This window comes from Marmota marmota, unplaced genomic scaffold (assembly GCF_001458135.2).
Source record: "Marmota marmota marmota unplaced genomic scaffold, marMar, whole genome shotgun sequence".
NCBI lineage: Eukaryota > Metazoa > Chordata > Mammalia > Rodentia > Sciuridae > Marmota > Marmota marmota.
In genome coordinates, this window is record NW_025999964.1 from 1056639 (window position 1) to 1069020 (window position 12382).

Consider the following 12382-nt stretch of genomic DNA (forward strand, 5'->3'; position numbering starts at 1 on the left):
GGTTCAGGATCCCCTGCCCACATGGATAGTTCAGAGGCCCCCCTAGCCCACGTGGATAATTCAGGACCCCCCGGCCCACATAGTTAGTTCAGGGCCCCCCAGCCCACGTGGTTAGTCCAGGGGCCCCAGCCCACGTGGTTAGTTCAGCCCCCCCCCATGGCCCATGTGGTTAGTTCAGGTCCCCCAGCCCAAATGCTTAGTTCAGGGGCCCCCTGGCCCACATGCTTAGTTCAGGACCCCCGGCCCACATGGATAGTTGAGGGCCCCCAGCCCATGATTTAGTTCAGGGACCCCTGCTGGGGCAGATGGGACACCAGTGCTCCTGCCTAGTGGCCTCCCCGGGCGGGCTGCCTGCAGTGTAGACCTCTCCACAGGTGTGGCTGTATGCTGGACCGGTAGTCAGTGACGGGTAAGATCCAATTGCAGTGGTACCAACCTAAGACAGGAGGCTGACACCTTGAGGTCAGCTCATCTGATAACGGGTAAGAACCATATGTACTATTGGACAACCTAAGGCAGGCACGGTCCCTAAGCCACATGCTTGTTGTTTAAACAGAGAAGGGGAGATGTTGAGAGCCACAGCTGAAGGGGCCCCAGCAAACTTTCAGACTGCCAGCTGATGATTGGCTCACAGCGCCCCAGCAACATCTAGCTGATTGGCTCCTCTGTGGTGATGCTCATTGGGCTGTTTCCCGGCCGTTTCAGACCACGGAGCTGCTCATTGGGGGACTTTTTTTGGCTCCGCCCACGTGACCCAGCCAATCGGCCTCAAGAGCAGGAGGAGTGGGGGAGATGGAGAGACTTGTGGGAAGCCGGTGGTGGCAGTTGGGCTCTGAGGGTTTTTCCTGAGAGGCTGTTTTGTTTGGCGTGTGTGGTTCTAAAAATAAAGTTAGTTTGTTTTGACAAGTGGCTCTTGATTGTGCCCAGCCAGACTGCGGCAAGATTCCATCTCACTCCAGTCAGAATGGCAACACTTAAGAATACAAGAAACAATTTACGTTGGTGAGGATGTGGTGAGAAAGGTCCACTCACACATTGCTGGTGGGACTGCAAATTGGTGCAACCATCATGGAAAGCAATATGGAGATTCCTTAGAAAACTTGAAGTGGAACCACCCAGCTACCCCACTCCTTGGTTTATACCCACAGGACTTAAAGTCAACATACTGTAGTAACACAGCCACATCAATGTTTATAGCAGCTCAGTTCACAATAGCCAAGCAATGGAAACAACTATCCTTCAACATGAATGGATAAAGAAAATGAGATATTTATATACAATGGAATATTACTCAGCCTTAAAGAAAAATGAAATTATGGCATTTGCTGGTAAATGTACAAAACTGGAGAATATCATGCTAAGTGAAATAAGTCAGTCCCCAAAAACCAAAGGCCAAATGTTCTCTTTAATATGTTGACGCTAGCCCACAAAAAGGGAGGGTGGGGAGGGGAACAGAAGTCCATTGGATCAGACAAAGGGGAATGAAGGGAGGGAGGGGGCGGGGAACAGGAAAGACAGTAGAACTAATCAGACACGCAGATCACTTCTCGGCCAGAACATAACTGAATGGCCTCTTCTCCAGATTCCGATTGAGTCCTCTGCTGAACCCTCTTGAGCCCAGTCTTAGCTGACCATGGTAACTTTTGGCATTCTGGTCTTCGGAGCTTCCCCCAGGATTGGCCACTCAGCTCAGCTTACGACAATCTAAAGCATTTCCAGCCTGCACTGCTACAATCTCAAATTCCTCCTTCCAATCCCACAAAGCTCCGTAAGCTCCTGAACCCCACTCCTGGTACCAAATTCTGTTTTAGTCAGCTTTTCTGCTGTTGTGACTAAAAGAGCCGACCAGAACAATTGTAAAGGAGGAAGAGTTTATTTGGGGGCTCACAGTTTTAGAGGTCTTAGTCCACAGAAGTCTGCTCCATTCCTCAGGGCTCAGGTGAGGCTGAACATCCTGGCGGGAGAGGGAGGCAGAGGGCAGCAGCTCACGTGAGGATCAAGAAGCAGAGAGACTCCACTTGCCAGGTACAAATGCACCCCAAAGCCACGCCCCAATGCCCACCTCCTCCAGCCGCACCCCACCTGCCTCCAGTTGCCACCCAGTTAATTCCATCAGGGGATTAATGCACTGATTGGTTAAGAAGCTCACAACCCAATTATTTCTCCTTTGAATCTTCTTGCATTGCTTTTGGGGGACACCTCACATCCAGGCCGTAACAGTCATGTACAACTAAAAAGAACAAATACAGAAACAAAAGAAAAAATAAGACAGCCCGGTGCTGGTGAGTGCCGCACCTGCAGCAGGCTCTGTGGAGCACCGCATGGTGGCTGTCAGGTGGCTCCAGCCGGCTTGTCTCCCGCCACTGACCCAGGGCCGTCTGTCGTGGGGGAGCCCCCACACTCCTCCTGAGCCTGGGTCACGGTCCAGCGTTTCGTCCTTTGCACTTTCAAGTCCTGAGACGCCTGGAAGCTCCTCCGGGAAGGTTTTTGGCATCCCTCCTCTGCACGTGTCCATCTTCCTCTTGGCCACGGTTCTCGGTGGATGTGGCCAGTCCCCAGGTCCTGTCTCTGGCTGACCTTAGGCCAGCGGCCTCTTCTCTAACTCCAGGGTGCTGGGCTCCAACTTCCCGCCTCTCTGCTGCACGGGGTCCTGGTTGGCTGCTCCTCCTCTTTCACCCACTTTAGTCAAGTGCTCCCCGAGCTGGACACCTGGACCCCAGCAGGAACCCAGCTTTGCTGAGGGCGCTGTATGACTGACAGGTGCCTGGGGCCAAATCACAGACTGGCCTTGAAAGAAGCGCCATGATTGGTCCCTGGCGATGGCTCCCGTGTTATCTGTGTTGTGATTGGTGGAGGCTGAGGGCGGGGCATGAGGCTTTTACTTGACAGCTGTCACTTAGTTAACCCATCCTGGACTCCGGCGTCCAACCCGTGTGCTGGGCTAGACTGAAGTGGGGACTGACCGTGTTAGCTGCTGTTATTATTGGCATCTCCTGGTCTCACCTGGGGCATGGGGACACCGCTGGCAAGGTAACCAGGGTGTCCCCAGGGGCCACCTGCCCTGCTTCCTGAGCTCTGTGCTCTGCGCCCGAGCGGGCAGGGCGGCCTTCCTGGAGGGGGGGCGAGGTAGTGATGAGCTGCCCTGATGCCGAGGGGCGTGGGCATTCTGGAAGGTTAGGGCCACGGAAATGAGCTTCGTGTATTATCGCCTTCACATTCTGACTCAGGTCAGGAAGAGAGGAACTGACGGCGGTTTCCCTAGATTCCCCAAGTGTGGCACGAGCCAGGCGGTGTTTCTGGCTCTGATTTGTATCCAGTGGGCTTTAATTAAAGTCTCCTGCTTGGGGAGAGCGTCTAGGGCTAGGGTGTTTGGAGAGTCAGGGGTCGTGTTGTGACGGAGCTGTACCCTCCGTACCTGGGGCCTGGCTAGAAATGGGAAACAGGTCTGGTGCCAGGCCCTGGCCTGTGTGGATGGATGGGCATCAGGTGGCCACCTGGCTGAGCAGGGAGCCTGGCACAAGCTGGTTGGAGAGCAGCGAGACAGCACCGGTGCCAGAGTGGAAGGGCCAGAAGAGGGCGTGGTCACGGAGGGGGGACTCTGGAAGCTTCCGGGGGCAGCAGGTGCCCCGAGACTCAGGCGGGAGGGCCAGGCTCCTGCAGCCCTGTGGCTCCTCCGTGCCAGAGACCTGCATCATGTTCCTGCAGCACCCTCTGCTTGGAGTCTTGGTGCCTCGCCTGCCTGCTTCGGGAGACACCAGCCCTGACTCCCCCTGCATTTATGCTGGGTCGAGGCGGTGGACACCGGCCTGGGAGAGGTGAGAGGGTGGCCCTGTTGCTCCTGGAGCATGGGGCTCTCTTTTGGGTCAGGGTCTCTCCTGGGGTTCTGGGGTCTCCCCTCCTGGGGCTCAAGGGTCCCTCATTCCTCTCGGCAGACCCACTTTGCTGGTTCCTGTCTTAGAATTCATGTTTAAAACTCACCTCTGGAGCAGGGGGTCAGATGCCCCAGGTGGAGATGGGGGAGTTCAGAATGGAGAATCCAGGCCATGGGCTGAGAGCATCCCAAGTGCAGCCCCTTGTTCAGGGACCAGGGTTGGACTGGGGGGCTGCTCCCCATCTTCCAGGAGGCTGAGGCTGGTCTGGACCAGAGTTTGGGGTGAGTCCCTCCAAGGTGGGGCTGCTGAGCCTGCAGGGTGCAGGGCGGGGTGGCTGGGCTGGGAGGGCTCTCAACAGCGCTCCTTCTCCACCGGATCCTGGGCTTCCTCCTGGTTTCTCTTGGTCCCTGGGGTGGCCTCTGGCCATGGGGGTGTCCTTCCACAGCCAGGAATCCCGGGTGCATGTCACAGACATCAGGGTGACAAAGAAGCCCACTCTGGATGCCAGGCTTAGGACTCTGGTTACCTCTGTGCTTCCTGCCCTCAGGACGGTGCTGGGACATGGCTCAGGACTAGGGCACTTGCCTGGCTTTGACCCCTGCCATGGGAAAAAAAAAAAAGAAAAACCTTTCCCTTTTTCTGTCTAGATTAATTGCTTGTAGAATTTTTATTAATTGGGTTTATTTTTTGATGGATGAGTTCTGAGGCACGTGATGCTCTGATTCATGTAGCCTTTGGTGACAATGCTCAGGGTCCTTAGCTTTATCACTTTGTCTTCTCTATGTGAGCAAGTTTTTAAAACAGAACAGAAGCAGGCAGGAGCCGTGCTGTGAGCACAGGCTGCCCTGTGCGGTGTCCAGGCTGTCCACTGGGGCAGGAGGACCCGACACCCTTGGGAGACAGAGCTGGGAGCCGTCTGCCAGGGCTGGTCTGGGCGGTGCTCCTGGGACAGCCCTGAAGTTGGGCTGCAGGTCTGCAAACCCGGGAGACTGGCCGTCCATCCCTGGGCCACACAAGTGTGGGGCCAGCTCTGCCAGACCTGGGCCCCAGCTCCCAGGGCCACCTGCCACAGGTGAGCTGGCTGCACAGGGCGGGGGCACTGAGGCCATCGGGTAGTGAGTGAGCTCCCTCAGGTCTCTGGTGGGTGGGGGGGGGGTGGCAGAGTGCACAGGGCACAGGGGCATCTGGGGCACCTGGGATCTGGGGGATGGGCTGTCCTGCCACCTTTCACCTGGGGACAAAGAAGGCTCTGCTCTGGGACGCACCCTGCTTTCCATCGGCCTCGGCCCCCGGGCTCCCTGAGAGGTGGACGCCGAGACCTGCTTCCTGGTTGTGGAGTTGCACACACTGGTCTCTCAGGGACGCAGCACAGCCCACAGCCCTGAGGCAGCAGCAGGCCCCTCTGCACCCGGCACGTGGGGACTCCTGGGTGTCTCTGCTGCGTCCGTGGGGATGTGGCGCCAGCACCCGACCTCTTCAGACCCACTGTGTCCTTCCTCGTTGGTTCCCTTGACCAAGGAATCGGCCCTTAAAGACTCTCAGAGCGCAGAAGCCTGAGGTGGCCTGGGCCCTGTCGCTATCCCCACATGTCCTCCCTGTCACAGCCTCTGCCATGGTGGCTCCTGGAGGGCAGGAGACCCGCCTGAGCTTTTGGGCAGGTGCATGAGCCATTTTTCTGTGTCCCCACTGGCTATGGAAACTCCCCTTGACCAGGCCCCTGGCCCCTGGAGTGTTGAGGGCCACAGCCAAGTCGGGATGACGCATGGCATTTTTGCCAGAAGTAGTGGTTGAGAGGTGACGCCAGCGAGCCATGAAGATGATGACTTTTGAGTTCTCGCGGAGTTCCCGTTGAGCTCTCGCGGGGATGCCTGAAGAGTTCGCGTGGGCTGGTGAAGTTCCGGTGGGGGGAGTTCCCGTGTGGGGTGTGTCGGGGAGGAGGCGGCCCCGAGTGGGTGTTCCCGGAGTGCGGAGAATGAAGGAGTTCCTGTTTTGAACCTACAGGGCTGTGTGGCGGCTTGGTTATTTTGTGCCCAGCCAGACTGCAGCACTGGAGGCCCTTCCCTGCCCGGGGCCCCAGGCCTGCTGCCCCCAGCCCCGCTCCCAGCAGACCAGGGAGCGCTCGCCTTGTCTCCTTCTCCAGCGCCCGGCTGGGTCTGCGCACCGCCACCGGCCAGGAACTCACGCTCGGCCCGTAAACCACGCGCCCTGGCAGGTGTCAGTACTGCAGGGATTGAGATGCCACTCAGCGCCAGGTCTGTCTAGATGAAAGTGCCTCATCAGAAAACATTGGGGGCTTAGGAGAGATGGACCAGGCAATCCCCAAACAATTTATCTCAGAAACGAATTCCCAGGAAGTTCACCCAGGAGGCTGGAGCCGCAGGAGCTCTGTCTCATACACAGTGAGCTCCGGGCGCCTTTTCTGCCTGGGCGGGGGTTGTCCTTCGGTGCTCAGTCCACACGGCTCCCCGAGGATGCTCCGTCTTCAGCCACCCCAGGCACGCCCCAGAGACGGGTGTCACCCATCACCTCTGTCCTGGTCCAGCTCCCGTCACCAATCCAGGGGTGGCAGACCCACTGGCACCTCTCCTCCTGGGCCTTGTGCTGAGTCAGGGCTGTCCTTGCTCCACCTCCTGCAGGACTGTCCAAAGGCTGCTGCAGGGCAGCACCTGGGCCCTGCAGCAATTCTGTGCTCCCCCATGAGCCCTGCGCCTGGCCCTGTGGCTCCCAGCACATACTGTCCCCTCGACCTTCACCCCTCAGCTGGGGGGCTGCTGCCTGCACACCCAAGGTCTGGTTCTGGAGCCAGCTCCTCTCTGGAGAGCTGTGTGGCCTTGGGCAAGACTCCAGACTTCTCTGAGCTTCTCGTGTCAGCTGTACAGTGGGTGGGGACAGCTGCTGCGGCAGACCTGGGGTGAGGGTCAGATGCTGGGGTTCAGCTCTAACTGCTCAGACCAGGAAGAACCTGCAGCCAATGGAGGGACACTCCCAGGCTGGGCCAGATCTGCCTGGGGGCAGGGACAGGGTGGCTCTGGTGCTTGGAGCTCTGGGCTGGCAGCTCACCCTGAGGCAGAGGTCCTGGGGAGAGCGGCCCGAGGTGCCCTGGACCCATCCTCAGGGGAGGAGTCTGCAGGGGTCGGTGGGGCTGGGGGAGCCCGGGAGACCCCCTCCCTGGCTGCGCAGCCCAGGGGTGAGTCCCAGTGAGGAAGCGCCTCTCCGCCTGCCGTGACCCAGGTCTCCACGAGGCTCAGGAGGCTGTGGGCACAGGCAGGTCCTTCCAGGGACAGTGGACACAGTTCTGGTTCCTCGATGTCCCCCCTAGAGAGGAGGCCTGAGCACAGCCCGGAACAGCTGGTGTGAGTCGCCAGCCAGGCTCTGCTCCACGGTGCCTCCGGGCCTGTGCTCCTCAGGGTGCCGGGGACAGAGCTCCCCCTGCTGGCCAGCGCCCTTCCCTGGCCCCTGGGCTTCGGGGGTCTCAGGTGGCTAGAGACAGGCAGAGAGCTCAACACAAGGCATGGGGATGGCAGTCGAGGCACCAACAAGAGCGGGGAAGGGCCGCTGAAGGAAGGCCCTGGGGCCATCTGCCCTTGGGACAGCAGCCACCTCAGGAGCCCTCACAGGCCAAGGCAGGGGTGAGCCAGGGAGCATGAGGGACAGAGGACACGACAGAGCACAGACACTTGATAGCCCCTTCACTGCTGGCCGGATGTACCCACCCAGGGCTGGCTCAGGCAGAGGTGGGGAGGGTCCCCAGGGGCTCTGCAGGACTTCTCCTGTGCCTGTGGCCAGGTTCCAGAGGCCCCCCTGTGTTGCAGCTGATGGGCAGGACCGTGGTGGTCCTCAGAGTTCCCCAAACGCTAAAGCTGTGGCCTCCCATCCACCTGGAGGTGACAGGTGGGACGGGATGTGGGATTCCTGTGGCCTGGTGGAGGTCACTTGGGCCTGTCTGCTTTAGTGGACTCTCCCCACCAGGAGCCTTTAGTGGACTCTCTCCCCATTCCTGTTGTGCAGGTGGAGCTCAGGCACTGTCCAGCTGCCCTTCCTGAGACAATTGGAAGACCCCAAACAAGGGAGACTAAAAAGGACCAGTGTCACGTGGAACAACACATTCACCTCAACGTAAGAAGGGTGGTGACATCCATGTGCCATGGGACTCCCCACGTGACCACTTTAAGGTGCACTGTCCAGTGGCATCAGGCCAAGCCAAGCATTGTGAGGCCACCTCACCATCCCCAGGACCTGCCATCTCCCAAACAAAACTGTCCCCTCCCCAGCAGCAGCGACCACCTTGGAATGTGGCCACCCCAGGTGCCGGGCAGCAGGACTCCTACAGCATTTGCCCGGTGGCCGGCCCACATCACCGGCTCGTTCTCAACGGTCACCCACTTTACCTCGTGCCCGGCTTTCCTTTTCCTTCGGGACTGGGTGACATTCCACTGCGTGGACATCTTGTTTGGCCATCACCTGTGGACAGACACCTGGCTGCCGTGACTAAGGCTGTCACAGCGTGGTGTGCGGTCAGCTCGTGACTGCTTTTAGCTCCTTTGCCTGCGCCGGAGACAGAGTTGCTGGACCACTCATTGAGAAGCCAGCTGCACTGACCCCAGCGCAGGGGTCCTGCGTTCTCCGCGTGCTGGCCAGCGCCTCTTGTTCTCTGTGTGGACAGGTAGTAGGGGCCGTCCCCGTGGGCGGAGAGGCCGTCTCTCCCTGTGGTCCTGACTTGCCCTTCCCTAGCCACATGCTGCTGGGCATCTTTCCTGAGCTTTCTGGCCATCTCAACATCTTCAGGGATGTCCAGGTCTGCGTGAGTGCTGGGGCCACCCTAAGGCAGTGCCGTGGGGTGGGGCCAGGAGGGGTGCTGGCGTGGTGGGCTCCAGGAAGGCTCCTGCTGACCTGCAGACGGCTGCCTGCCCAGCCCGACCTCACATGCACACGCTAACCCTCGTGGGCCCGGCTGTCGAAGCCCATCGAACCCTGTCCACCCAACTCCAGGAGCCCGGAGGCGGGGGCTCGACTTGCGGGGTCTGGGCTCACTGCCTCGGGTCCTCACAGGTCCCTGGTCTGATTTTGAACTGGATCGTCATTTGCTGCTCAGTTCTGTGTATAGTCAGGATTGAAACCATCCAGGGGTGTGAGTACGGCCTTTCCTCCTCCTCGGTGGCTCTGTCACTCTGCCGAGGCTCCTGTGGTGGCCGGAGGGTTTAGGTGTCGATGAGGTCTTGTTCCTTCTCTCTGTGGTCTCAGAGTCACATCCCAGAGCCGTGCCACGGAGCTGGCCCTGTGTTTATTCTGAGGGTTGAAGCCACCAGCTCTGAGGCAGGCTGTGGAGCTGTCGTGAGGCGGTTTTGCCTATGGTGTCCCATAAGGGGACCCTGAGAAGACAGAGGGAAGCAAGGGCCTCAACGGCAGCGCCCGCCCCAGAAGGCAGCTGGGCAGATGCACAGCCCTTGCCCATGGTCCTCACTGGCCTGTGGGAGGGGGGAGGCTGGGCACAGAGGAGCTGGACTCAGAGACGCTGCTTCCCTGAGAGCCCGGCCTCCGCTGGCCTGGACAGAAGGCACCAGAGAGCTCTTGCCTGAGCCCAGCCCCAGTGCAGCCAGGCCTGTCCCACAGGGGACTCGGGCCTGGGTCCTCTGCCAGAACCTCACTGCAGAGGGTGACACAGTGGCCAGGGCAGAGCCCACCCAGAGCCAGAGGTGTGGCTTCTCCTCCCAGGGCCGGGGGCAAAGGGCTGGATGGCCCTCAGCGGCTGCCTTCGCCCCTCTCTCCCCTCCGTCCCCCTCCCACCGTCCCTCCCTCCTTCCTTCCTTGAGACTGTAGGGTGGTGTCCCCAACCTGGGGTCCTGTTTCCCTCCTGGAAAAGCCACGACCCCCGCTGACCTTGGCATCCTGGGAGAGAAAGGCTGCCCACTGAGCAGAGAGCAGGGAGGACCCCAGAAGGAGGGCCAGGCAGACCCAGGGGTCAGGAGGAAAAGCAGGGTCCTGTGTCTTACCTGTCCAGCAGAGGCAGTCTCTGGGGGAGGTCACCTCCAGGGTGGAGGCCGGGGCAGCCCTCCAAGGCCTGGGCTTCCTCCAGCAAAGCCTTCCATGAGGTTTTGGTGGGCAGCGCATGGGCACAGTGGCCGGGCAGGGTCTGGGTGGACAGCCAGGGGCCCCAAGGCATGTGTGCCCTGCCCCGGGAATGGGAGTGTCCAGGGTCAGCAGTTGTGGAGCTGCTGGGCAGGAGGGGGCCGCTGGGAGGACTGAGTGCCCAGCGCAGCCCTGAGGGCTCAGGCCTGTCCCGTAAGCAGCCCTCGATGGCCGCTCCTCGGGGGCAGCTGAGGAATTCTGCTGGGCGCAGAAGTGCCTGGGCGAAGAGCCTCCTGAGCAGGACCCACTGATCCCCCCGCTTGTGTGAGGGGTGCTTGGGTGGTGGTGGCCTCTCCCTCAGGGCCTGGCCGTGGGCCGAGGGGGAAGCGGCCTCTGTCCCTGCAGGCTCCGGCTCTGCAGCGGCCTCCCTGCAGGTGGCGCTGGGCCACTGCCTTTATGGCCAATCCTCTCCCTGGGCCACCATCTACCAGGCTTTGATCTTCCTCTTAGGCAACAGTTTACAGAACCCACTGTTGATTCAGGGATCTGAGGAGCCTGATGTGAAATTGAATAAATATGACCCAGTGTCACTGTCCCCAGACTCTGGCCTCTGTCTGTGGTGAGCCGTGCCTGGACTGTAGCTGCGGCTCATGGGGCCCTTTATACACAGCGCCTGGCCCAAGAAGAGCAGGCTCCCTCCCAGGCCTGGACACGGCAGGACGGGGACCCTGGGCACTTCCCAGGGTGGCTGAAGGCACTGCCTGGCCCCCACACAGGGGCAGGACCTCGAGGACTGGCATGCGCCCCTCCTGATGCCTGCACGCTTGCCCCTGGGGCCTGCCACTGCGGGGGCACTGATAGAATGTGCTGGAAGCTCTGCCCTCTGTGGGGTGGTGGCGCCTTGTGTGGTGAAACACAGAACTCGCCAGAATGATCTGCTGGCCCACGCCCGGCCCAGGGAGGAGCCAGGCTTCACGCTCACCCCTGCCGGGCATGGTGACACCACGGTGGCACTGGGCACAAGGCTCCCCCAGCTCTGAGATCCACACACGCCTGCCCTGGGTGTGGGACAAGCTGGATTCTGACAGATCCCAGGTTTGACTTGTTTGTGTTCTGGAACTGCTAATTGCAGGGCGCTTTGGCAAGATGCGGTCATCTCTGGCTCCTCAGTGACCTGCCCTCAGGCTCCCTGGTGGGTCTGACAGGGGGTCAGGGGAGGGCCGCGTCTCAAGGCCTGGCCTGATTCTCAGCTTCAGACCCACATGGGGCCGCCTCGCCTCTCAGAGAGACGGAAGCAAGGTGCTGGCTCCCAGGGGAAGCACCCAGCCGAGTCCCCCGCAGTCCCCTAGAGGGGCAGAGTGGGGGGCTGGGCCACCGGCCTTCCAGGGCCCTCTGTTCTCATTCCCTGGGGGCTCTGGGAGGATGGGCAGGGTAGCAGGTGACCCCAGAGGTGCCTGCGGCCTGACTCATAGCCGTCCACCCAGGGCTGGGCTGCCGCGGTGGTGGCTCCTCGGGGACAGTCTGCCTCTCTGGTTGCCCGGCCTGCCCCGTCCAGGGTGCCCTGAGCACTCAGGGCCTCCTGCGTCACCTCACCAGTGACCTGCCTTCTTGGCTGCTCCTGATGGTCCTGCACTGGCCCCTTCTGGGAACTTCTTCCAGGGGCTGCTGATCCCTGGGCATCTGTCCTGCCTTCCCCTGCCACGTCCACACACCTGCACTGGGGCTGAGCCGGAGGCCATGGGGGGCTGACCCCACCACAAGCCCCTCACCTCCTGCTGCCTGGTGTGGGAGCTGCGCAGGGCCAGCACTTGCTGTCCAGGTACAGGGGAGAGGGACAGGCCAGCCAGTTTCTATCATGGCAGCACCTCTGGGTGTGGCTGCCTCCTGGGGACCTGCCTGGGGACTCAACCTGGAGGACCTGACCCAGGGGACTTGACCAGGGACAACCTGATCGGGGGACCTGACCCTGGGGGTGTGACCCAGAGGACCTGACCTGGGCTACGGTGCTCTTTAGCTGGAGGGGTCCCCGAGAGGGACTTGGCGGAGACCTGCTCTGGGGGCCCCACAGCCTCAGTCCTGTGAATCTGGGTGTCCACTGCAGTCCCTCTGTGTGGTCTTGGTGGCTGTGTGACTTTCCCACATTCAGCCGATGACAACCTCAGCCAAATGCTACGGCCTCTGGGAAATGCCCTGAGTTTTCTTCCTGCCTCTTTGATGGATATTTATAGTTTGTGCCATTGATAAGGAATACAGCCATTTTTCGCAGACTAGCACGGTGCCCTGTGCCCCACGGGGTGACCCTGCAGACAGCAGCTCCCTCAGGACCCACAGAGAGCCCGGAGCCCTCACCGCCACCCCAGCGTTGGGATTCTCCCCAACACGTGCCGTCCCTGTGTTCCCTGGCTCTGGAAAGCTTTCCTGCCTGTCGGGGGTGGGGTGGGGTG

General features: G+C 60.6%; 1 protein-coding gene and 1 long non-coding RNA gene across 12 annotated transcripts in view; one reads left to right on the top strand and one right to left on the bottom strand.

The window, feature by feature from the left end:
* LOC125616854 overlaps positions 1–10342 on the bottom strand; it is a 21523-nt gene extending 11181 nt beyond the window's left edge. Inside the window, exons 1-4 of one of the 10 annotated variants that reach the window (XM_048803228.1) lie at positions 9863–10281; positions 8261–8333; positions 6933–7187; positions 4507–6778 (exon numbers count right to left, since the gene is read on the bottom strand). In XM_048803228.1, the coding sequence (XP_048659185.1) occupies positions 6622–6778; positions 6933–7187; positions 8261–8333; positions 9863–9980 (603 nt within the window). In that variant the 5' untranslated portion in view covers positions 9981–10281 and the 3' untranslated portion in view covers positions 4507–6621. Of the gene's footprint in view, positions 1–4506; positions 7188–8260; positions 9615–9862 lie in introns of those variants that run through there. The other 9 variants (XM_048803225.1, XM_048803227.1, XM_048803226.1 and 6 more) reach the window with 9 other exon arrangements.
* Positions 10343–10612: 270 nt separating this feature from the next.
* Positions 10613–12382, top strand: part of LOC107160246 — a 5300-nt gene continuing 3530 nt past the window's right edge. Inside the window, exon 1 of one of the 2 annotated variants that reach the window (XR_001505837.2) lies at positions 10613–11033. This is a non-coding gene — a long non-coding RNA (uncharacterized LOC107160246). The remainder of the gene's footprint in view (positions 11034–12382) is intronic. The other variant, XR_007347640.1, reaches the window with a different exon arrangement.